This window comes from Eptatretus burgeri, chromosome 8, assembly GCF_056783735.1.
Source record: "Eptatretus burgeri isolate ZD-2024b chromosome 8, Ebu_testis_v1, whole genome shotgun sequence".
Lineage (NCBI taxonomy): Eukaryota > Metazoa > Chordata > Myxini > Myxiniformes > Myxinidae > Eptatretus > Eptatretus burgeri.
This window is the reverse complement of record NC_140968.1, coordinates 47,643,170-47,670,841: the sequence shown is the minus strand read 5'-3', so window position 1 is coordinate 47,670,841 and position 27,672 is coordinate 47,643,170. Positions and strand designations below refer to the sequence as shown.

Sequence of the window (27,672 nt, the reverse complement as noted above, 5' to 3'; positions counted from 1 at the left end):
GTCCTTGTGCAACTTTGAACTTTTAGAACTTTGGATGTGCACGTGATAGAAACAAACTGTAAATGGTGCATGAAAGCACAATTCATCAAGTTTTTTATTTATTTATTTTTTTTTACTCAGCCATCGTTCAATATTATAGGCTTCAACATAATCACCATCTTTCATAATGCTGTATATAGTTCAATCCGATTTTTCAACTTGTTGAAACCATTCTCCAGTTGCTGTTGAATCATTTCATAAAATGCATTTGTGTTTGTAACCCTAGGTTCATTCAAATGATGTGGTTTTGATGAGAAAATGGCAGCTTTCCATAGCCCCATAAAATGTGATGGGTCAGGCGAACGAGATGGCCAAGCGATTGGTTCAGGTCTCCTGATCAACTTGACTGCGAAGAAATGGTTAAGAACTGTCGTACATTTGAAGCCTAGTGGCAGGGAGTCTCGTCTTTCTTGAACCGAATGCGGTAATTGTGGTGGTTGGCTTCACTTCCCACTGATGTAGAAGTTGCCTCATCAGAAATTAACAACTCGTCGAGAAACCCAGGGGAATTGTGGATTTCACAGGAATAACAACATTAATAACGATATTAACATTCACCAAACTTGACGAATTATCCTTTCATGTACATTTACAGTTTGTTTTTGTCACGTGTACATCATCCATCCATCCATCCATCCATCCATCCATCCATTGGGACCATACTCTGTGCAGAGCGTTGGTTCTGCCTAAGCAGTCTCCTTGGCTATTGGGTACAATCCTTGACAGGTCACCACTCTGACACAGGATACCAGCAAGCTGGTACTCATTTTGCCAACCTCGGAAGGATGACAGGCAGTGTCAAACGTTTCCATCCAAAGTCATAAAAGTTCAAAGTTTCACAAGAACCTTTTGGATATCTTGTATGAATGATGATTATTGTTTAGTATTTGCAGTGTTAGCTAATAAAGAGTTGAGAAATGTGAACTAGGTTGACAAATGTAGGAAGAACTGCAAGTAACTGGCAATTCACATTGGGTCAGAATCTGTCATCGTTTTTGGACACTGGCACAGCTGGGTAGATGAGCAAAGATTTGCACAAGAAAGTGGAACCAAGCCTGAACAAATTGTGGCCTTGCAGGCATGGACTGCCATGTTATGGGCCTTTGAGAGGTTTTTGATGTACCTGGCATGGTTGGACAATAACTGAGACAAAATATGTCAACAGGGAGAGAAATAAAGGAGAGATTGACACGTGTTCCTTAGGAGGTGCGATAAATGAGCGAGCACACCAGACCAGAGATGTTTTGAAGTGGTTTTGTCGGGATCACATCTCGTCACATCACATTGCATTGTCGTGCTCAAGGTGGAGGATTCTACCTTAAAAACAAGGATGCTCTGAGGCCTGGAATTCATCAGAACTTGGGCTTCAGTGGAGTCAAATTCAGTGCTTGGAGCATCGTTGGTTTGGGTGTGGTGTTTCTCTAAGGTTTGTAACTACCTTTCAGGCCGTTCATCACATGCCTGATTATCAATCAGCAAGGTGGGAGTGACTTGCTTTTGTTTACTTGCTTGGTTAAGTCTCTGTTTAGAGTAATCTGTCTGTTTTGGTTAAAGTGTGCCAATTATTGTGCAACAAAGATTTTGTAAAGGTGACGCAGTTTTAGTTTCTACATCCGACTGAGTTTCTTCACACACTGGTGGCGACTGAGTCCTCTTTGGAAGAAGAAGAAGAAGAAGAAGAAGAAGAAGAAGAAGAAGAAGAAAAGGCCTTTTCAAATTATACAAGTTTAAGTTTCTTCATGGTGTTTCTTGTCCAACGAAAGCTCTGAAGCATCTCTGTGGAGTCATGGACTTTGTCTCGGCTTTTTTTTGTTTATTTGTTTAGCTGACAGATGAACTTTAGTTTGCCCATAAAGTATGTGTGTGCATGTACACACACACACACACACACACACACACACACACACACACACACACACACACACACACACACACACACACACACACACACACACACACACACACACACACATACACACACACACACACACACACACACACACACACACACACACACGTTTTCCCCAGCTTCCTTTACACCCATCTTCATAGGTTTGTTTTGTTCCAGGTGAGTCTTGGTAGGGGTTCCTGAAGATGACGCACGATATGAGTGACCAGAGTACCTTTCATTAGATGAGTATGTGGGTGTGTGAACATAATTGGACTGAAAAAAAACTCCATCGAGCAATTTGTGATGACGTTCAAGCTGGATTTAGCAAAAGAACCCTCCTTCAAAAATAATGTGACAATGTGTATGAGTCGACGTATTTGTACTTGTTTTATTTTGCTCACCCTATTGCAGTGGGCAATGGTTGAGGGTTCGAGACTTAGACATCTTGTATAATTCGGTGTGTTTGGAATGTTGCAGAAGCATGCCTACAGTTTGAGATTGGCTCGCTCCTGAAAAGGAATGTTGCTGCTTTATACTTTCAAAGTTTTTGAGTGTAAGCATCCTCCCTCCCAAATCTTTCTTCTGGTCCATTTACGTAATATCTAAACGAGAAGTTAGATTGTGAAAGGAAAGAGGATGGTGGTATATTTAAGGGAGAAAAAGCAATATGTTGATGAACCACACAGTTGCTGAACTACATTTTTTGCTTTTTTGAGTTGAGGAAGAAATGTCATTGTCTTTAAAAGAAAATCCCATTCATCTTGGAAGATAAAAGGTTATTCGAAAGAGACTTGTTTAAAGCAGTAACTTGATTCTACACGAGCTACCTCTTACTTTCCCCGCCTCCTCACTCCCTTTGTTTACAATTAAATAAACAACGGAAGGTTAATACTTGCATTCAACACATTCGCATAACTGTATGTGCTTGGCGACGTCCGATTCGATGAATCATTTCGATGTGTGATGAATTAGCATCGGATATAAACAAGCGTCCTGGTACCTTGCAAGCAGGAAATTGCATCTTTCAAAAGTACACTCTTTATTGAGGAGTAGAGGGGGGCATGAAGCCAGGTAGTTTGTGTATATTTTAGAAGGATATGATCTCAGCGTAACTGATGGTTGGTTGTTGAAGTGTATGTTTTCGAGATATGTTATTGCCAGTAGTTTCCTCAAGGTTTTGATGACGTTTCATTGGTTTATAAAGTTTAACTGGATATGTGCAGAGCATTATTTGGTGTCAGTTTTGATGTTTATCTCTTTTTATAAGCATATATGTAACAAGACTGGGATTGTGACATTATTTTTCTTCTTTTGTTTTGTGAGATGGGACATTTTTCTTCTTTGTATTGTATTGAACTGATGGGATGGTTTCGAGGTAGCGCACTTGGTTTTGAGCCGACTCGTCTGATTTTGACATCTGACCAGACTATTCGTTTCAACTGTCTGGTATTTCACAAGTCAAGGGTTGGCACAAAGTGCATCATTCTTTTGATGGGCGTTAAGCTGGGTGTCCTGTGTACCAGCATTAGTTGGTGGACCTTAAAGATCCCATGGTATATTTTATGAAGAGTAGATGTGTTATCCCCAAGCAAATCGCAATCCCTATCCTAACATTCATCAACCCCCACTTGGTAAGCTTGGTGAGTGTGCCAAACACCCCTCCTCTTCCTGCCCCCCTATACCCCATCCTCTAACACAAGTTGAGGGTTAGCTTTTGTCGCTGTATATGAAGACATTTTACATGCTCTCTGAATGCCTTAATTACTGTAGAGCAATTACAGGACATTATTGACATCTCCACACAATTGCTGAATCTGCAAAGTCTACCAGATTGCTCAGCAGTGAAGTTTTTAACCACCATTTGCTGGTAGTTGTGTGACAATGTTTGCCTGCTCAGATACCCAGGCCCATATTGGAACCTTCCCGAACTGTAGGCCAATGTTTTGAAAATCGTGCTGCACTGTGGCTTTGTGATCCTCATCAATATTTTATGTCCATCTGGTTTTGTATCGTTCCTTTGTACTGTACATTGAACCACTGCAAATGTGGAGTCTGAATTCAGTTGTCACCTAACACCACAATTGCAAGCATTTCAGTGCATTTTCCATTGCATGCAGGATGGGAGTTCAGGAAAATGTGACGAACACGTAAAAATACCATGCTACATAATATATAGATATTTTGAACGGCCATTGGATTGTGAAAACGCAAATTGTACTTTGACCTCCACCCTCCCTCTGCTGTGCCATGGGTCATGGAGGTATGGTGTAAACAGGCCTCATCATCGTTTTCAGCAGTGATCCCTGCAGGTGGTCTCCATGGTCACGGTCGTCTCTTTGTCTGGAGAAAAGTTTGAGGGACTGTGCGAAGCCCAACCTGCAAATGGAGGGCGTATTTGGTTGTCTGTTGTGAAGGGGGAATTTCCTTTCCTTCCCTTCACTTGCTTAATGCTGTCGCTTCTAATCAACTGTTACTGCTTACTGCATTCTATCGTGTGATTCATGAGCATTTTATTAAACATTCAGTCATACTAGATGTAGTCTTAGGGTTATAGAATGAAAATCAAAACTCGCATATCTTATGTGGTGCTTCATTTTGAAGAAGAAAAAACAAATGTTGGGAGGGTGAAGGTGAGGGGATGGGGAGAGCAATAACGATTATATCCTTTGATCAATAAGTGTATCTCTTACGTTCGTATTACCGATATATTGAATGTCTACATAACTGTCATTTAAATTTTTTTTTGACATTCTCTTGTTGGGTGGGTGAGATACCTTACTAAATATAACACGACCTTTTGTTTTGGTTACATTCAACCATTTTTGAACTTGATTGCCTATCTGGAATACCTAACTCAGTCCAGATGTAGCTCCAGTAGATGCATGACAAACTCTGTCATGCCTCTACTGGAGCTACATCTGGACTATCTTCCCTCTGCAGTTCATTGGATGCATTTGTTTATATGTTTTGCTCACTTTTCCTCCCATTTGCAGAAATTTCTTGCAACATGTTTGGTTTTTGCCACATTCTGCTCTGGATTATTGTGGGGCAGGGGGTGGTGATGGTTGCGTCCAAAGTTATGGCTCATAGAGGAGTTATTATATCTAGAACGGATCAGGACATAACGGAGCAAAAGGAACAGCAGAAAGAATTGGGGGAAACACCAACACCAGGGATGAAAGTCAAAGTAGAGGGAGACTTGGGGAAGAATGAGGGATAGGGGAGGATACACAGGGTGAACAAGATGGATACAGAAGCAAGAAAAACTTGAAATTTGGAATGAGGTGTGTGTATGTGTGTGTGTGTGTGTGTGTGTGTGTGTGTGTGTGTGTGTGTGTGTGTCTGTGTGTGTGTGTGTGTGTGTGTGTGTGTGTGTGTGTGTGTGTGTGTGTGTGTGTTTTACAATTGTTGTGGTCACACAGCTCTGCTTAGTACAGAAAGTCCAGCAGCCAAGGGGGGTAACCCTAACATCTCTGATAAAGTTTTTTTTTTCTCTGCTGATAATTCATCTCTGGGGTGTATCTAATGATATCCAGGTGGGTGTGAACCTGTCACCCTTGGGCAATATGAAATATTCAAGATGGCGTCCAAGATGGCTGCCAAAATCGACTAAAAGTAGAACATTCATGTTATTTCAGTGTTTTCTGCTATAGACCTATGAGTTTTTGGTTGTCATATATGTTTTAGGGTCCACTTATTTAAATAAAAAGGGTTTGTGAAGTATTTGTTGTATGGTTACTATAGTAACTACCAATTATAACTACGATTATGTTGGTAAAAGATGGTTAAAACGACCAAATTGCCATAATTTCAAGAAAATGTTTATTGCATTTTTTTTTTGTTTTTCTATACATAAACTAATGACAATAATGTTTTACATAAAATAGAATTAATGAGTAATGCAGTTATGGTGCCATGGTAACCATGACAACCAATGCAATTGTGATATTTGAAATAAGTGCTGAAGATATACAACATAAAACTGCATTTCTGATCCATGTTAAATGTTTTCAAACTCTTAGATCATGGTGGGTTAAATTTGACTAATAAATTGTTTAATGTGGCCATGGTAACCACAAACATGTTACTAAGAATGTGTTCTATGATATTTTGATAAATACATTTATTGTTTAGTCTGGCAGCCATTATGTCTATTTTTACTTGCTGTTTATTCAATAGGGTATTATTAGGATAGATAAAAATATCCAGGTGGTTGTGATGTCATCCATGAACAATTTGAAGAATCCAATATGGTCACTGACTATCCAATATGTGTGTATAATTTTAACCAGGCTTGATAACAAGTTATGTAATGCATTTTTTCTAATTTTTTAAGGTATCAGAAACCAATTAAAACTATTGCTGCCTTTACAAAATGTTTTATAATTAAGATACCAGTGAATGACTGGCTAACATGGATGAAGCCAAACCACTGACACCTGCATTCACAAAGATATACAGCTGTTAAAGCTTTAATTATTGCTCATTAGATAAGTTAATGCTAAATGCTTTGAACATTACTGTTAATGCAAAGATTTTTTTTCATTACAGAATGATAATGGGCCTTATTATATCTTCAAATTTAGATTGGATAAGCAAATGCATTCATCAAAGACAACGAACCACTCAACTTTCAATTATTACTTGATAGATAAGTTAAGAATGCTTTGTACAGTAGATGTAGATATAGGTAGTGCATAGATTTGTTTCGCTTGCTTTGCAGGTGAATAATGGATGATATATGCATCTTCAAATTCAGATATGGAGGCGAATGTGATGCTACAAAGCCATGCTCACAAAATTGTGGACAAGCACGGTTGCATACAATTATCAATGCAAGCAAAGCATATAGGGACGGCCTGCACATTGACCTTCAAAGACAACTTGCAGAAAACTCAAGCCTCACAATAAAATACCATAAAAACTGTGTATCTAAATACACTACCAAGTCCAATTTGCCCAAACCAGAAACTGTAGATATTGGTCCTCAACCACCCAAGAAACTACGCAATTCCTGCCCTTTATTTGATTTTAAGATGAACTGTCTTTATTGTGGAGAGATGTGTGATCTTAACAGAGATCCCAAAAATCCAGAGCGATGGAGGCCAGCATATATGTGTCGTACAACATATTCGCAGCATGAACAAAAATCATACAAACTGTACATGCAGAAGTGTGATGCTCATGGTGATAGATGGGCCAGTGAAGTCAGAAGCCGTATTGATGGTGCCGTAAGTGACCTGCATGCAGCAGAAGCTCGCTATCGCAGGGACTGCATGTGTCGGTTCATGGCGAACCGCAATATTGTCTGTGATGACAATGACACCAAATCTGATCAGGAGGTAGAGAATCAAGCTCTAGAATATGTGGTAAAAATGATGTCAGAGGATAAATGTAGGATTTGTAATTCCATTGAACTATTCAAAGAGTATATGAGTCACTGTGGTTCTGGGTTGTCACGCCAGCATCTGATCGCTAAACTAAGCAGTCATTTTGTGGATGAGCTTCTTGTCCTGTCATCACCTGGATATGCAAACATAATTGCCTTTCAAAATAGTGGTACAGTTGGGTTGAAAGTCGTAAAGGATGATGAAGATGACTTGGAAAGTAGTGTTGGTAAGGTTGCAAAGCAGATTCTAAAGGAATGCAAGGAAATCGCTCACGATAAATCTCACTATAGAAGGTACATTGACACAAATTTAGCAACTGATAGCGTATCAGTGACACTGCAGGATCTGTTATCTTCAGTATCCAAGAAGTTAGACAATTCCTTACCAGCCATCCTGATAGGAAATATAGTAACAAGTGTTGTAACAAATCACCCAACTGATCTTCAAATAGCACTTGGTGTGTTACTCAGAGACTCAAGAAAGACTGTCTGCCATATGCATGACTACAGAGTCACCTGCAGTTATGACGAGTTACTCCGCTTCAAAAAGTCAGCTGCAGTTGATGCAGCAACTAAGCTCAGCCAACAAGGAATATCAGATGCAAGGCATGGGCTAGTTCAAATGGTCTCTGATAATTTTGATGCAGACATGTACTCCCCCAATGGAAAGCTGTCAACGCATTCATTAGCAATGATCACACAGCAAGTTCATGGAAATCAGAATCGTACAGACAAGGCTATCAGACGCCTTATAATATACATCATTGAAGATGCATATGAAGTCGAGAAAATAACCATATCAAGAAATTTTGGGTCCAACTAAAATTTCCTTTTCTGGTGCAGGACTATAGTAAAAAAAAACATGATTAAAAACATTCGGTACCAATTTATAGTGGCATCTTTGTCGTACCCATGACAACACTTTACAGTTTATTACCAAATCGGCCCCCATATGGTTTATGAGGTAGAAAACAAATAAGATAAAAGGTACAAGTATATACATTATATGCTGTGCATCTTTAACACCTAACTAATCAGAGTGATCATTTTAGATAGTTACCATGGCAACAGAAAAATGCAATTCATCATCCTATTTTACTCAATGCAGTGATCAAGAGCATTTGCCAAAAAGATTTAAAAAAAATAACAATGCTGTAATGAACATGTTCTTGAAATATAAGGCAGATTGCCACTTTTCTATATTTTACTGACATAACGGTAGTCATAGTTACCATAGCAACGGTACAGCTGATATTTCCCGAACTATTTTACATATATTGTTGATACTCAAAACATATATTTGAACAATAAAATCATTGATTTCTGGCCGACTACATTGAAAGAATAGGAGTTTGAGAATTTTATCCCATTGTGGCTGCCATCTTGGATGCCATCTTGAATATTTAAAGTTGCTCAAGGGTGACAGGTTCACACCCACCTGGATATCATTAGATACACCCCAAGGGTGAATAATCAGCAGAGAAAAAAAACTTTATCAGAGATGTTGGGGTTAGGTGAAAATTTGGCCTTTGGGTGCTGGACTGGACAAAGACGTCCTTTGGCATCTGGGACAGGAAAGTACTCACACAGTTGTACTCTGAGGCCTTGTTGATGTATCTTAATGGCATTTTGTATGAGGGCGTTTTGAAGGTGTAATGCCTCTTATTCTTTTTCTCCAAAACTGGTAAAGGTATACAAATGAAATAAAGTGCACTCCGCACATTAGTTCATCCTGCTACTAGGTGCGAAGTTTCTTGTTTTTGACACGAGATATGTTCGCGAATATGGAGGAGAGCAGCACGACGTCGGTGCAGTGAAGCTTGAATCACTGGAGATGAGAGTTGGTATAATTGACTGGAGTTTGGTGCACCATTTAAATTCTGAGCGTAAGTGACGGTCAATGAAGTATCGCCACAAAGGATCACTAAACCCGACTTGGCTTGGTCATTTCTTCCTCATACTTAAGGAACACCTTCATGGAAAACCTTTATCCTTCCAACGCTGATGTCAAGGCTGCTGTGCAGTGCTAGTTACGTCAGCAGGACGCACTTCTTTTGTGATGGCATCACAAAATTGCTTGAACAAATTAGCAGAAATATGTCGACCACAATGGTGATTAGAAATAAATATGTGCAATGGTGGAATAAATATTGATGTTGGTATCTGTCTGTTTCATTTGAAGATCCTCACCTGTTTTGGAGAAAAGGAATAGGAGGCATTATTTTTCAGCATGCCCATGTACTTTACCTAGATTGCACTTTCAATGTGGCTAGAAATTTGCATTGATTTGAGTTATGGTTTTCCCCCACCCCACCTTCCCCACCCCACCCTAACAGCACTTTTCTTCTCATAAATATCCTTTCTCAATTTCATTATGTAACTTTTTTGCTTTTTCATCAAATGGTTTGAAGGACATGAAGCTTGGCCACCATATTATTTCACCCAGAATGATTTTAATTGGAGTTGATGTCATTCCTATACATATACCTTGCTCATAATAGACAATATCATTGGATAAAATTTCAGCGTTGAAGTATTATTGTTACATGTACTACAATAAAAAGTCCATGCCATCTTTGAATCACCCTTGTATGTTGATGTGGCTGAGGAAATATTTAGGGCAAGTGCTGAGCATTTTACGTTCAGACATTTTCAGCAAATCTGTGGTGTGTATTAGGATGCTGATATTTGGCATGGAGGTTCCTTTGGGGTATATTATTGATGTAGTGAAGTTGAAATTAAAAAATACTTTCAAATGTTTTAAATTTTTGACCTGTTTTGAACTTAACTTTTTTGTAGCACATCAACGTTAAAGTTTTTTTTCCTTTCTCATGTTTTTATCTACCACACTATTTTCTACTGATTACAATATACAAATACATATATTGCTTTAAAATTATTTGGATCAGACTTCACTGCAATGCTTTATAAAAAATATTATTAGACTAGTCTTTTAAAAACGATAAATGTATAAACAGGCGAGCATTGGGTGGCTTTGACACCAACTCTGGTTTAACTTCACTGTGAGATGCTTGGATTGTGATATTGCAGGTAGTCATGTGATATTGCAGATAATGAACTGTTGGTCTTATCTGGATTTGGAAAATCGGGAGGTTGTAAGTCTGATTATTCATTACCATTACTGAAGAATATTACCAAAGCAGTTACAGCCTCCATTCTCTATGGGAATTGAAGCTGTTGCAAGGTTGTTGTAAACCCCTTCACAGTGAGTCATGCATAGGCGTTGACTCACTTTCTTGCTTGACAGGTAAAACGGCCTGTGGTGATGTACAGTACTGTGCAAAAGTATGGGTTATTTTCACTTTTGTGCTGTTATTCCCCGTTAAATATTTGTGGGAAGTTAAAAGTGTACAATATAGTTTGATAATTCAAATTGCTGTAATAATCAATTTAATATCACAGTTACAATTAATCTCCAAAATAAGTTCGGAAATTGAAAAGTTAATTTTTGCTGTATATATTTTATTATCATGTGCTCGTGATATCCACCTCCAACAAAGAATACATGCAGGAAACAGTTTGTGGATTTTTGTGCAGTAAATAATAATAAATTATTGAAGTAATCAACACCAGTTACATGGATGTGAATTACAAGAGACCACAATGAAGGTTTCAAGTTTGTGAATATGTGAAATTAATTTTCATCAGCTTGTTGCCTTGTTTGAAATCGATGAGAGTTAAAAAAGGCACCAATGAAGTAACTTTCAACAGAACAGTGTTTGAAGATCCAAGCTCTGTGAGAAGAAGTGCACACTATGAAGGAAATAGCAGAAAAGCAATGGTGTGAGGTACACTACACACCTGAAGGAAACTGGCTCAGTACAAGAGAAGAAAAGGCCAGGAATACCCAGAACAACACCCACCACAGGCAAGCCAAGCACTGGAAGTTGCTCAGCTTGTTCGAAAGTAGAAAATCAATTGGTAGCTGAAAAGTTAAATAAGAGCAGGCCTGAACACATTAACATCTTGTCCAGCACTGTGCACAGAAAGCTGATCGCAACAGGTCTCCATGGAAGAGTTGCAGCAAATAAAGTACTGTTGAGAACACAGGATAAAGTGAAAATATTGAAATTTGCAAAGCAAATACCAAGATTGGGACACTGAGCAATGGAATCAGGTATTCTGATCTGATGAATCGAAGTTTGAACTTTTTGGCTGCAAGAGACACCATTTTGTATGCTGAAGACCTGGAGAACGTTACAACACAAAATGTTTGTAACCGACTGTTAAACATCAGGGAGGCTCTGTGACTTGGGAGTAGAAAAACTTGTCAAAATCAATGGCATGCTAACAAACGAGAAGTGCAAGCAGATACTGCAGCACCATGCAATTCCTAAACAGATGAGGATTCATTTTTCCAACAAGATAATGATCCAAAACACACTTCCAATGGAGTAAAACAGTATTTGGTGAACAAGGTTACAGCTGGTGTGCTCCAAGTGTTACACTGGCCACACCAGCGTCCAGACGTGAGTCCCATTGAGGCCATATGGGATGACTGTACATGGAAACGAAATAACTAGAGAGTTCATCGAGCACCTTACCTTACAGTCTTGAGAGAAAAAAAAAACTTGGGTGGGGTCTGCGAGCAGCAAATTTGATTGGTCGAGATGATGTAAAATGCTGTAATATTTTGTCAAAGTACTACTTCACAGAAGGGTTTTGAAAGTGACAAAAAGACTTTGTGTTCTACATTGTTGAAGTATATAATTAAATTGATATAAAATATAGATTTTAAAGGTTATATAATAAAATAATAATAATAAAAAAGTTTACCGCTGTTGACGCAGCATCTTTTTACACCACATTTAACACCTTACATTAGTTACTCGTGCCTGTTGTTTGTGTCCTTTATGACATCCTTAAAAATAGTAATTTTCCTGTTTGGAATGATTTTCTATTTTGTTTGACTGCCATGTTTGACTGCAATTTTGTTTGACTGTCATAGGTCCCAGTCAGAGTAAAAACATTATCTCACTCCCCTCTGCGCATGTGTGATCGAGACGAATTCATAGCCAAAGTACTGCTAAATTACAGGTTAATCTTCCGATTTCTGTTCAAAATATAACATTCAATTGAAATTTAGTCGTTCCTTCATCATATACTAATGTTTGTAGACAGACAGAAGTGAAACAATTACATAACCCTGCTTTTCACTTTGTGTGTGATGACTTCAAATCGCCTTGCAGAAATGAAATGTACTTCATGATATTTGGCACAATATTCCTGGATGACTGCTTCAGTCAGATACAGAAAGCATGGGTAAAAGAGTGATGGCACTCGTGAAGGTAAAGGGCAGACACACAAAGTATTGACTGATACTGTAAAATGACGCCGTTCTTCTTATTTACTTTAGCAGTTTCTTTCATGTTCATTTATAAAGGGTGATAGTTTACCATAATATACACATCTGACTATTACTGATAATTTGATTAATTTACCCTAAAATATGCATACAATTTGAATAATTTCCAACTTTTGCACAGTACTGTGCACACTGTTGAATATTTTAATTTCTTCTCGGAAGTGTAGTTCAGCAGGTGTTTCACTCCATGCCATAACAATTTAGTGACGTGAAAGCAAACATTGTTTCGTGCAAAAACTAATGTTTCATTTCCTTCCTATTGTTACGAATTTGGAAACCTTTTACACACAAACAGCCAGTCCCTAAGTTTAGTTATGTTGATAAGTATGTGTTTACAGTTAGAATCCCCCCTTTGTCTAATGGGAATTACATGGGTGCACTACGAATGATTGTATTAGTCAGGTTTATTAGATCTTTTAACAACAACGCCCATCTTCGCTTCTTCACCATCGGCCTTTCACATGCGTGTCAAGCACAGCCGTGGGTGGAGTCCAATGTGTCAGGCGAGGTTTCCTTGGACATTGGCGTCTTTGATTTTGCTGCAAATACGGGCATGGCGCCCCTCTCAGCCAATCGGAGGGGTGCGAGCACCTTTGCCGCCTCTCGGCCAATGGGGAACCAACGCAACATATTGCTGCTCGACTTCCTGGTCGAAGGGCGGAGACATGAGCACCTCCCCCCGACCAATCTCTGATGGCCGGGGGATCGCCCGATATGCCTGTCCAATGAGGGGAATGGCACGAGACGGGTCCCTCCCACCTGTCAAGGAAAAGCAATAATCGTGTGGGAGCGACCGAGTGAGAGTCGTTGGAGGGTTCGTTGGTTGAGGCTGGGAGAGTCTTCCCACCGTGAATCGCCTGCCTGCGAGCTGGAGGAGAATTGCTTGCCTGCCTGCCGAGCTGACTTGCTTTGCCTGCCTCGTCGCCTGTTTTTGCCAGTGGAGCGTGCCAGCGCCGACGCTATCCTCCGTACCTGGTGCTTGGAGCGGCATCGTGTTGCGGGTTCTAGTCCCGCCGGGCCCGATCGTCGAGAACCGCACGAAGTGGGAAGGTTCAAGACAGGCTCTTACCTCCAGCTCACCTTCCCTCCAAGCTGGGTTAATCAATAAAGGCCGCGGCCACCATTTCTTTTGGTTGGGAGGGGGGGGGTGTCTGTGTGTGGGCCCGTCTTTTAAGTAGAAACGTTTAAGTGCCATGTGTGTAAATTGCTTTCCTTTTATTCGATTAACTCTGCCTTCTTGCGTGCTCCCCTGCCCATTGTAAATAAATATCCCTTTTGTTCAATGTTCCAGCTCGTTTCTGTTTCTTTCATTGGCTTAGCATGGTGTGTGTTGAGAAATAGTGAGGCAGTAAATTGTTCATTTGGACCAACGGGCCTTGGTAACCTCCGCTCGGGTTAAACACGGTTCGGGCATGGTAACGGCTCGTTCCGCTCGAGGTCCGTCGAGGGTGTGAATTCCCCGGTAGCTTTGCCGCGTGGGAAATTAGGTATATTGAAGTTTGGCAATTGACACTACCCCACGTGGTCGAATTATTGGGGTTTAATGGTCCTCTAAGAGACCCGTGCCTTTCGGACTTATCCGAGAGTCACGACCTAAATTCCGGTGTGTTCGGTGGAGCCGACTCTACTGCTCCCTCTAGCGGTTGTGCTCGCCACCGATACCCGGCACCGCAACACTATTACCTCTTGAGTTATTCGATGTACATACACATGAAACAGACAAGAATGCCAACAAAGGGACTAAAACAATTATGTTATTTACATTTATTAAAACAAAAAAGAAAATTCTTTTCCCATGTCATAATAGGCATTATTGTGTTTATTGCCCTGGATGCCATCTTGCTTGATACGAGAATTGTGTGTGCTCTGTCACCTGTGAACAATGAAAAAAACACTCATAAGTTCAAGAAAAGATATTCATTCAAATTGATACCCAACGACATTGGTCTCAATTTCTCAGTGAACCAAAGTGGTCAAGTGCTTGAAAATCAAAGATTATGAAGAGAACTTTGAAACAAACAAATATTGACTTTGTATTGATCAGTAATCATTTTTGCAACAACTGTGATGGGAACAACCTCACAGAGTGCTTAAAACGGATAACAGAAAATGCGGAAACAAATCAGCAGCTACTGGAAGCTGTGTGGTGTTCACTGACGATCCTCAAACTATCTTTTTGAACAAACACTGATATGGAGCACTTGAAAATGTTTTTTCTGCTTAAGCCTGATAATGTCGCAATTTGGTGTTTAAAATTCAAACCCCAAAGTATTATCTGTACTTTGGACTTTGGAAAGACCTTTTTCTGCCTTTTGGTGAACACCGAAGGAAATTGGAAACATGGGAGAGGAGATCATTCTGACGATAATGCTTTTGTTGCATGCATATCTCTTTGACTGAATCATTGGCAGGTCTTTCTATTGCCCTTGTGCTTCTTTAATACAGATGCGCTAGATGTTAACATATACCTGATTGGAAGTGGGGAAAACGAGATAAAATGACAATGGCGAATGGTCAAGCTTTGATGTTTCCACGCACTGGTATTCAAAGTAATAATGGGTTACGTGTAGTTTACTTTTGTCTTTATTTTTATGTCTCTGCTGGTGAAGTCGCCAGAGGCATTATGTTTTTGGGTTATCTGTCTGTCTATCCGTTCGTACGTACGTCCATGCTAATTTTTTGTTTTCTCTGCAACCGCTTATCTGATTGACACGAAATTTTCATCATAGGTGTGACTACTCATGTATAATTTTTTTTTTTAATGGTAATTGTGACCTTGTAGTTCATCTGGTGTGGCAGCCATGTTGGAAAAAGGAAAAACTTTGGACCTCTCTATCTCTGAACCTACTTGATGGAAAAAAGATTGAAACTTGGCACATGTGAAGTACTCCCCGTCGGAAATAAGTATGATTTTTTTTGATGGCATAGGTGGCTTCGTTATGATGTCATCATTGCATACGTTGAACACTTTATCTGATCAGTATGAAAATTTTTGAGGGTCATCGAGAGCTAAATTGTATGTCTTGGGAGGGGGGGGGGGTTGACATTAATGACGTCAGTCATGTGGATCGGCAGCCATATTGTGAACATAGAAACCTTCAAAAATCATCTTCTCCAAAATGGTTGACCAGATTGAGGCAAAACTTTACAGGTATGATCACCTATCCATGAGGAACAAAAAGTTGTCCACCTTTGATGTCATAGGTCCCATGGTTTGGCAGCTATGATTTTTTTTTTTTTTTTTTTGAAGAATAAAACTTTTAAAATATTCTTTGCCAGAATGGCTTGACGATTGAAGAGAAACTTCACCCACATGTTCCCCAAGCCTTGGGGATACTATGGTGTTCACGAATCATTATTGGTCACTTGGTCTGGCAGTCGTATTGGATTGAACGAAAATCTTAAAAATATTATTTCGCTTGAACCACTTCAATCAACGTGAAACACCACAATTATGATCTCGTAGTCATGGGGAATATATGTTTTAAATTTCAACTTGATCAGACGCGTGGTCCAGCAGCCAGAATTATTTAATTTTTTGAACCTGGGCTCAGGGAACTAAATCAACCTTTGTACAAGTATGTATAATGATATAATAATGTTGGCGGAGGCATATCTGGCAACATTGAAGTGTGCCCTTCTAGTTTTTTCCTACTTGGATCGATAGCTTCTGCTATAATGTACCTTCTTGAGCCCATTGCCGTTCATAATAATGTTTAGCAGCATTGTGTTATAAACCTTGAGTGATTGTGGTAATTGAAGTAACTTTGGTTTGTAGATGATGTATGGGTGTAAATTTTGTTGCAAGTTGGTCTTATCATTATTTAGGTACATTCATGACGTTTTCCAGGGTTACAGATGGTGCCAAAAGGAGCTGAGACCCATGGGGTGTGGCCCCAGGAGAGCTGAATTTGAAGCCCTACGTGGGAAAATGTATCCCAAAACTTTACCAATTGCTTTCTGCTTTCCTAACACCCCAGTGGCGGGAAGAGAAAATGTTTCCACACTATTCCTTTAATAAACTGTTTTAATAGCCAAAGAATTGACAAAAACAAAGCATAGCAAGAATCAACTAGAAAAAGCAATCAGAGATTGCAGGCCCTCACTGGGACTTGTTTTGTGTGCTGGTGTGTTTGTGTTTTTTTTGTGGTGTGTGGGTGATACATTGATGACATAGGTGTCTGTCAATACAGCAGACAAACAGACTTTTTCAGTTTCTTGTATAGATTCACATTCCAACTGGATGTATTTTAATGATGTAGATGTTCATTAATTTTTATAGTATGTACTTTATAGATGCAATCACATTATTTACACATACTTTGTTGCATTACATTCTTAAAAGTACATATGTTAAAGACCTACTCACATTCTAATATTACTTACATTACACTGGGGAACAAAGTTTTTGTTGCATTGATACCAGCACTTGATCTTACCTAATTTGAGTGTGCTGAATTGAAAGCTGAAGTTCGTTTCTCTCTGGAAGCTCTAGATTTTTTGCAATCCACCATTATCAACATTTATTTGGAAAGTTATAATTTGTATTAAAAGCAAATTTATATTAAACATATATTTTGCAATTCAACATGTATTTGGTAAGTTACAAGTTGAATTGAAAGCAAATTTAAATATCATATATTTCGACATAAAGACAATAGGTGATTCAGAACAATTGATAAGGATGGAATGCAAAGTTCAAATAGGTCCTATTCAGGCAAGAATTTGTGCTTGTAGCTCTTGCATTTGTGGACTTCCACAGGACAATCTCGTTTGATGCTCCAGCAGTAGTCTGCCATCATATTTTTGTCCCATCACCCTTGGTAGCGCTCTTCCATCGTCATGAGGTCCTGATGGAAGTGCTCTCCCTGTTCCTCACTTACAGCCCCAAGGTTCTCAGGGAATTGATCAAGGTGACTATTCAGGAAATGGAGCTTGACACTCATGTTGCACCTAAGATCGTGAAAAGCCAACAGCATTCTAGTAACCAGAAACTCATAGTTATCTGCCTTTTTGTTGCCAAGAAAGTTTTGTATAACTGCGACAAAAGACAGCCAAGCTGTCTTCTCCTTGTCATTCATCTTCCATACAAATTCCTCATCACGTATAGTGGCATGTATTTGAGGTCCATCGAACCCACCTGCTTTGATCTTCTCGAAAGACAAAGCAGGAAAAGCAGAAACTATATGTTGAAAACATTCACCATCAGTACTCAATGCCTTCACGAACTGTTTCATCAAGCCGAGCTTGATATGGAGTGGGGGAAAAATGATCTTCTCTCGGCTGACGATTGGGTCATTCACAATGTTTGGCATGCCTGCTTCCAGAGTTTCACGGATGGGCCACTCCTTCTGGATCCAGTGTTTCTCTCGAGCTCGGCTGTCCCACATGCAGAGATGGCATGGAAACTTTGTGAAGCCTTTCTGTTGACCAAGGAGAACGTTGACCATTTTCAGGTCCACACAAATGATCCAGTTGTGCTCGTGATATTTGAGTACGTCAATGACCATTTTTATGTCATTATGTTCTTCTCGCAAATTCACTGAGTGACCAACTGGAACCACTCTATAAACATTGCCATTGTGCAAGAGAATACACTTGAGGCTGCGCTTAGAGGTTTCCAGAAATAATCGCCATTCTGTTGGATTATACGAAGTAACACCGAATTTGCCTGGGAAGACCTGGGATATTGTGGCAGTAAACAAACTGCTTGTCTTCTGAGAAAAAGGCGACAAAGATCTGGTCCCGCTTTCGGAAATATGAAACATTTTCAGAGTGGTCAAGTAGATTTTTTTCTTGCAGCCTGGAGGCTAATACCTCAGCTGCTTTCTTGGAGAGCCCCAAATCACGCACTGTCATTCAATTCCGGTTGGCTAAACTGCTGAGGGGCTGATGACTGTTTGGTATCAGATGAGGAGGCTTCGGATTCTGAAACCATTTCTTGAAGCCCGTCATCATGACCCTCGTGCTCTTGCTGATCATGTTTACTGCCTTCATCTTCAGATAAGACAAAACCATTAAAGACTGGAACGGGGAGTTCCTCAGAGTGCGGAGTAGGTCGAATTGCTGAGGGAATACAGAGATAGGAGATCTTTTTCCGGCTTTTCTTGTCGACACCCTTTGTGTTGACCAGGCAGAAATATCAGTCAGTTACGTGGTCATTGGGTTCTCGCCAAACCATGGGAATTCCAAAAGGCAGACCCTTTCATTTTCCTTTTGTCCAGTCACGAAGCATTTCATCACAATTATGACATACAATATGAGGAGCCAATTTCTTGTCTTGGTCGCCAAGGGGAACATCAAAATAGGCTTTATAGGCACGCCTTACAAACGATGTTGTATTGTGCTTTTGACAAAGTTGTGTGTAGCAGCCACCAACATAACAAATACATCAGGATTATTTACACATTTATGTCATTGAAGAAGCCATGGTCAGATCTGAAACAAAGAAAAACATAAAGTTAAAGTATATATATATATATATATATATATATATATATATATATATATATATATATATATATATATATATATATATATAAAGAAAATTGATGTCAAATAAATCGTTCGCAGCAAAACGAATATGGTCTATAGTTATTTAGCAGTTTAGGCATCGTATATTTCCACTAAAGGCCGAAATCGCACCCCTAGTTCTCAAGTTATCCCTAGTGCAAATAGCAATGGGTGTCCTTTTTTGTGAAAATCGCAAGTTTCAAATTGCATGAAAACTAGAGCATGTGGAGGAAAACCGATTTCAGATTTGAAATCAGCGTTGAAAAAATACATAGAATAAGTTGAAAAATCTCATGCAACAGATAATAAGAAAAAATTTGTTCCCCAGTGTTATCGATGTGCTCGCATTGTAACAGTACCAGCCAATCCCCCAAGAACATGGGAATAATTTTGGCCATTAAAGAAGAAAAACAGACAGACAGACAAACCGACCTAAATGGAATACCCTCTCCTCCGACGAGGGTAATAAATTGCTGTGAATAGGCAGTACATGAGATGGCGAGGGCATGCATAGCACTGGGGCCCTGACAAGACAACATCTAACATGTAATCTTAACCTAAGTCTATTTCCACAAGCCTGGAAATGACAAAGAATGCGTTGGGGAAATGTACAATTCTCCAAGAAATGAAGATTAAGTTTGGACAGAAAAAGAAGTAATGTGGGAAATGGCATCTTTACTCATCTTGGTGAGCTAGCATACCATCTAGTAGAAAGATGGTATAGTAATGCAGCCGTGGCAGGGATCGACAACGAAATTGTGCAGGAATGTGGTCCATGGTAAAAGGCTTCTATCTCCCTCTTGGCAGGCACTGCACGACAACAACTCTCTCTTATCAACTACTAGCAGGTGTACTCGGTATTGCCAATTGCTGATTGTAATCCTTTTGGCATTTTAAAGAAATCAATTTTTTTTACCGCCGTCACCAAAGGTGGAAGGAGGTTGTTTTCAGCCCTGTATGTTTGTGGCTGTCTGTTTGTTTGTTTGTGTGCTGGATATCTCAAAACGTTGTGGACAGATTCAGATGAAATTTGGTGAGCAGGTTGGGTGGGTGACGATGACAAACTGAAATTTATTGGACCCAGTATGTTGTGCTGCATTGGGCATTGTGTGGTGGAGGTTTGCCCTCTACCCAGTGCCCTTATACAAGGAAATCAAACGTAGGTGGAGGCCATTCAGCCCATCATATCTGTGCGAACACCATACTAATTTATCAACACAAGATCCAAGGAAGAAAATGCAAAAAAAAAAAATAAAAGTAATTTATTATTTTAAAATTTTGTTTAATTTTTATTTTCTTTATTTATCATTATTTTTTTTTTATGTTTATGTATTTTTTTTATTTTTTTTCTTCTTTTTGTTCTACCCACAAGGGGAGGGGCATGTGCTTTGGTTAAAAACATACATCAGCCACACAACACCCCTTGACAAGACCCCCATCAACAGCACTCTGTTCACATGCAACCGAAAGCTACCTAAAAGTCCTGCCAACATCCCTATACCCCTCTATCTCCTTAACTTCCAGGTACTTATAACTTGTAGGACACTTATAGTTTTCAATTTTTTTTGGGGGGGGGGGCTAAAACACTTCCCTATACCCCAAAATAATGGGGTCGGGGATCATTTAATATTACTTTTCACATAGCGATGAAGGCTTCGGCATTCACGATATAGAGCGGTTATTTAAAAAATATAAATTCAACTTTTTATTTTCAAAACGTTTTTTGCCGAAAACATTTCCCGGTACCCATTGATGAACCTGTGAAAGTTTGACTCTGACCTATTTGGACATTTCTGCAAAAATGGGCGAGACTGATGGACAGACAGACAGCCATCTTTCTTGTAGTGTAGATACCTGCCACTCTCTCTGCCTGCAGGCATTCATCCTCATGTAATATACCAGCGGGGCAGAGTTGAGCACTGCCCACCACTGCATAGTGATGAGCCATATAAAAATCTTCTCCATCAATGCGGAGCTTTGAAAAGTGTGTGTGTGTGTGTGTGTGTGTGTGTGTGTGTGTGTGTGTGTGTGTGTGTGTGTGTGTGTGTGTGTGTGTGTGTGTGTGTGTGTGTGTGTGTGTGTGTGTGTGTGTGTGTGTGTGTGTGTGTGTGTGTGTGTGTGTGTGTGTGTGTGTGTGTGTCGATTGTTATTTCCATAATTTGGGTTTCAGAAGATGGAAGAGTCCTTCCAGATTCGAAGTGTCCCCCTTCGTTTTGGTGAAGGATCGGGATTCATGGGCTGAGTTGTGAAGTTGTTTTGTTCTCAGAGTTTTGTTCCGAGGGTTCTTTTCAGGATCATCACTACGGACAGCCTCCAACTGCAGTTCGTTTGTGGTAATGTTCCCTGAGATGGTTTGAAGGATTTTTGTGAGGTTCTTCTTTATCATTCCCATTGGTACCATTTTGGTGCTCTTCAGCTTCCAGGATATTTTCACTTCGTTCTTGAAGTCTTGATATTTGGTCATTTTCTTGATTTCTGTGTTGTTTAAACCAAAATCGCTGGATACTGATACCTCAATTAGCAATGCCTTATTTTCCTTTTTGTATCTAAGTACTATGTCTGGTCACAGTGCTTTGTTACTGTTGTGTAGGATGAAAGTAATTGTGGCTCTGGGGGCATCATGTCTGATGTCCTGCCCTGCGCGCAGCGCTCTCGGAGAGTGCACGGGCAATCGGCATAAAGGCTCGGGAGCACAAACCTGTGTGGAGTTTTGGATGTGGTGATTGTACCAGTTCACATGCAATACAGTTACCTCCGCCACCGAAGGTGGAAGAGGGTTGTTTTCACCCGTCTGTCTGCTTGTGACTTGCAAAATCGAAGATTTTTCAAGTGTATTGTTCAGTCGATTTTGTTATACACACACACACACACACACACACACACACGAACATTTTGTGGATAGTGAGTTTCTTCCTTGTTCTAGTATCTAGTTTTCTGTTTTCCGCTTGTGGTGAGTTTATTATTCTGCAGCTATACCGGAACACTGGTACTGCTAGTTGGTTTACAGCTTTGATTTTGTTCATTGTTGAGAGTTATGTTTTCAGGATCATCCTCGTTGTATGCAGATATTCTTTAGTAATTGTTTTGCAAATTTTTTTTAATGACAAATTTGGTGGCCCTATTCTACTCACAAAACTCCTCACCGCCATGTAATTAAAAAAAACTCCCACTGTGCAATTCAAAATACCTCACCACATGTCTTATAGAGACAGGCTTATTTTAACTGATTATAAACCTGTGAGTTGTCGTGTTGTCATGATTTACGTCAACCATAATACAGTACAAACATTTCTTTTGTACAAATTTATTTGGAATACAAGAAGTGCATTCGGTAGAGCGCATACCTCCGCCACGTAATGCCTGATCCACGAAAATATATCGGGTCCATTGCATTTTTGAGATAGCGTGCTAAATATCGTTTTAGTGCCATATCTCTCAATGGTGAAGAATCGCTTTAAAAATTCTACCATTCAGATCCAGATCTGGATCTTCACCAAAATATAAATGGTTCATTCTTGTCACACACCCAACCTGTCCACAAAATTTCATCTGGATCTGTCCATAACTTTTTGAGATATCCTGTACACAAACAAAGGAGTGAAAACATCACGTCCTTCACCTTCAGTGGCAGAGGTAATTAGTGATGTTACATTTTATATGCAATCAAAATTTAAAATTTAAGTAAAAAAATAGAAAATAAAAAAAGCAACTTCTTTTTCAAAAAAAACCTTTTTCCCAAAAAATTTCAAAAAATAAGTACTATTTGGATTTACACACGGGAGAGGCAGGTGCAGCCCAGAAGTTTGGTATGATTTCACATAAGTTTTAGGGAGTAGTTCAGTGAGAACATAGACATTGCACACACACACACACACACACACACACACACACACACACACACACACACACACACACACACACACACACACACACACACACACACACACACACACACACACGTATATATACAGTGGGGAGAACAAGTATTTGATACACTGCCGATTTTGCAGGTTTTCCCACTTACAAAGCACGTAGAGGTCTGTAATTTTTTATCATAGGTACACTTCAACTGTGAAAGACGGAATCTAAAACAAAAATCCTGAAAATCACATTGTATGATTTTTAAAATTATTAATTTGCATTTTATTGCATGAAATAAGTATTTGATACATCAGAAAAACAGAACTTAATATTTGGTACAGAAACCTTTGTTTGCAATTGCAGAGATCAGATGTTTCCTATAGTTATTAACCAGGTTTGCACAGACTGCAGCAGGGATTTTGGCCCACTCCTCCATACAGATCTTCTCCAGATCCTTCAGGGTTCGGGGCTGTCGCTGGGCAACACAGTCTTTCAGCTCCCTCCAAAGATTTTCTATTGGGTTCAGGTCTGGAGACTGGCTAGGCCACTCCAGGACCTTGAGATGCTTCTTACGGAGCCACTCCTTAGTTGCCCTGGCTGTGTGTTTCGGGTCGTTGTCATGCTGGAAGACCCAGCCACGCCCCATCTTCAATGCTCTTGTTGAGGGAAGGAGGTTGTTGGCCAAGATCTCGCGATACATGGCCCCATCCATCCTCTCCTCAATACGGTGCAATCGTCCTGTCCCCTTTGCAGAAAAGCATCCCCAAAGAATGATGTTTCCACCTCCATGCTTCACGGTTGGGATGGTGTTCTTCAGGTTGTACTCATCCTTCTTCTTCCTCCAAACATGGCGAGTGGAGTTCAAACCAAAAAGCTCTATTTTGGTCTCATCAGACCACATGACCTTCTCCCATTCCTCCTCTGGATCATCCATATGGTCATTGGCAAACTTCAGACGGGCCTGGACATGCGCTGGCTTGAGCAGAGGGACCTTGTGTGCGCTGCAGGATTTTAATCCATGATGGCATAGTGTGTTACTTATGGTTTTCTTTGATACTGTGGTCCCATCTCTCTTCAGGTCATTGACCAGATCCTGCCGTGTAGTTCTGGGCTGATCCCTCAGCTTTCTCATGATCATTGAGGCTCCACGAGGTGAGATCTTGCATGGAGCCCCAGATCGAGGGAGATTGACCGTTATCTTGAACTTCTTCCTTCTATCTATAATTCCAGTAATGTGTGTGTGTGTGTGTGTCTGCGACCGCCGTTTCTCGACGACTACCGGTCCGATCTGATTGAAACTTGCCAGGAATATTGCTGGGGCCCCGCAGATGTGCCTTTTCGAGGTTTGATGTCAATCGGACGACTGGTTCCCAAGTTATGGCCATTTTACTGCTTTTCAGTGTTGAAAAGGTGTATATATGGAAGCTGAAGGTGTCGTTCCACCTTCTCACCTTATCATGCCATTTTTTTCCCCCAAATTATTAATAACCTGACGATCACCAGTCCAATCGGATTGAAACTTGCCAGGAATATTGCCGGGGACCCGCGGATGTGCCTTTTCGAGGTTTGATATCAATCGGACGAGCGGTTCCCAAGTTACGGCCATTTATCTGTCGACCAATGACAAGACACGGTGCTATGACATCACGAATGACGTCACAATTATGTTTATTTATTTATTATTATTATTTTTTGCACGATTGATGGTCCGATCTCATTGAAACTTGCCAGGAATATTCCTGGGGACCCGCTGATGTGCCTTTTCAAGGTTTGATATTAATCAGACAAGCGGTTCCCAAGTTACGGCCATTTATCTGTCGACCAATGACAAGACACGGTGTTATGACATCATGAATGACGTCACAATTAATGTTTATTTATTTATTATTATTATTTTTTTATTATTATTATTAAAACAGGGTTACACTCTATGTTGCTATCCCATTCATTTTCTACATTCAACAGCCTTTCCATATACCGTCATGCCCCCAGAATCCGAACGCCCCATTGTTTGAACAAATTGGAATCCGAACAATTTTTTCGAGAAAAATTTGCCCTAAAAACCGAACACATTTTCGAAAACCGAACACAACGTGGTGTTCATGTTTGTTCACGCGTCTCCCCCGCCTGTTCGACCCGCATCTTCGCGCTTTGTTCATTCAGTTAGTCGGTGGAAGTACTCGTGAAAGCATCTCTCGTGTGTAGATCGCTACTTTACCTCGTGTTTTCACCTTGAGTTGTGCATTTTTTTTTCAATTATCACCCTTGTGCATTCACCATGGCACCCAAGAAGAGTAGTGAAGCAAATAGGAATAAGAGGAAGTCCGTGAGAACGACAATTGAGTTGAAGAAAGAACTTATCGCTAAGCATGAGAGCGGTACGCCTGCGTCTGATCTCGCTGCCATGTTCGAGCTGCCGAAATCGACCGTGTGTAGGATTCTGAAAAATAAAGAAGCGATAAAAGCGCGAAAACCCGTCGTGAATCGAACTCATTCAATGAACCCTCTGACAAATCGGCTTTAACGAACTCAACGTTTTTTTCGCGAGCATGGTCGTGACGTCATGCTGCGTCACCCAATCGCTTCACCTCTTGATTCTCTCCCGTGGAACCGTGTGATGAAAACGGCACGTTTGTGTCTCCAGAGTGAACTGGGATATAAAACACCATTTGGTGCTTCATGGTTAATTACATACCTCCACCAGGCTGAACAGTTTACATTTTAGATCCCAATGGCCACTGATAGGCCGGAGCTGCATCCAGACCTGATGGAAGAAGCGACAATGCTCCTGCTCATCCCCCAGGCTTGGAAGAAGATTCATGACCCAGAAAAGGTCATTTACTCATCTTATTTTACCTTAAACATGGGTAATTTCAGTTGAAAGTGGGTTTTCTTGGGGTCCAGGAATGGATTAATTCACTTTCCATTATTTCTTATTTGGAAAATAGTTTTGGAATCCGAACTTTTTGGAATCTGAACAGCCTCTTGGACCGAATTAAATTCGGATTCTGGGGTCACCACTGTATCTCTTCCATCTTCCTTTAATTCCATCTGAGTCCACAACGATTTGTCCCACTTCATTCTGCAAGCAACTCACCCCCCGTCACATCAGATCTCTCTCTCGCTATCTGCTTTGCAATCCTGAATACCGCTCTCTGACCCTCTTCCGAATCCAAGCGTTCTCTGAACATTTTCCTATGGGCCTCCTGCGCCTTTGCTACCTCTTTCTTTACAGCCTTCTTGGCTACCTTATAACTTTCATGTGCTGCCTCTTCTTCCACCGTACCCTTCGCCTTTTGCCATTCCTTGAACTTCTTCTTCTTCTCTTCAATCGTCTTTCCAACTTCATCACCCCACCACCATGTTTCCAAGTGCCTCGGTGGTCCTTTTGTCCATCCACATCCCTCACCAACGGCTCCCAATCGACTATCTTTCATTGACATCCAACCACTTTCAAGCTCAACCACATCATCCTCAACCATACTCAGCCTCTCCCTTAATGCTTCCTTCACTGTCACCTCTTTCAACGTCCACACCTTCATCCTCGATTGGTATTTCACCTGCTGAATTCTCCTCGCACCTTTCACCCTAATATCGCAGACAACCAGGTGGTGCTGTGAAACAGTCTCCTCCCCTGGGATCACCTTTGTGTCCTGGAGGTTTCCCCTATCTCGCCTACGCACCATCAGTTGTCGTCGACCCACCTGACGTGTATGTAATAAGCTTATTATCTGCTTTCTGGAATTGAGAATTACAAATCAACAAATCAGCTCCATTAGCAAACTCCAAGATCCTTTCACCTTCTCGATTTCTCACACCATATCCATAACCCCCATGGACTCCCTCAAAACCGTCTGGACTCCTTCCCACATGTCCATTCAAGTCTCCTCCTACCATAACAACTTCCTCATATTTCACATTCTTCAACAACTTCTCTATTGCACACCAGAACATGTTCTTCTCTTCATCGCTTCGACCGACCTGCGGGGCATATCCCGAGATGACGTTCACCAAGAGCTTTCCGATCACGATTCTCACCATCATCAACCTTTCACTCACTCTAGTCACACTCACTACACTGTCTCCAAACTCCTCAGAAAACATGACACCAACACCATGCATGCCTTCCGGGCACCCTTGCCACAAAAACTTATACTTCTGTCCCTGCCTACCCTTCACCATTCTCGCACCACTTTCCTTCAATCGTGTTTCTTGCACACAACATATGTCCACTTATTCTGACCAATGTTTCAACCACTTCTCCTGGTCTCCCTGTCATTGTCCCTTCATTCCATGTAACAAACCTAAGAAACCGATCTCGTGGGGCATCAGACGATTGGTCATCATAAATAGAAAAATTTCCTCCCTTGCTTAGAATTTCTTCCTCCCTCCCTTGCTTAGATGAGTTTCCCCACCTTGAGTTTTAACGAGAGGGGGTGAGGACCCCCATGGGGTACTTCGGGCTGTACTCTGCCCATAAGTTGTACTCATCATGGTTTCCTTTTGAGGCGATGTTTTTATGGCCGGATGCCCTTCCTGATGCCAACCCTTTTAGTCGCCTCTTAAGGCCCAGTCACACCTTGACGTTTTAGC

General features: G+C 40.5%; 2 protein-coding genes across 3 annotated transcripts in view; both read left to right on the top strand.

Moving 5' to 3' along the window:
- B4GALT6 (beta-1,4-galactosyltransferase 6) overlaps positions 1 to 27,672 on the top strand; it is a 110,468-nt gene that overhangs the window by 22,126 nt on the left and 60,670 nt on the right. The gene's annotated exons all lie outside the window — the stretch shown is intronic.
- Positions 20 to 8,526, top strand: LOC147021679 (uncharacterized). The gene has a single exon (XM_085891907.1). The coding sequence runs from the start codon at positions 6,661 to 6,663 to the stop codon at positions 8,140 to 8,142; it is 1,482 nt and encodes a 493-aa protein (XP_085748033.1). The 5' UTR covers positions 20 to 6,660; the 3' UTR covers positions 8,143 to 8,526.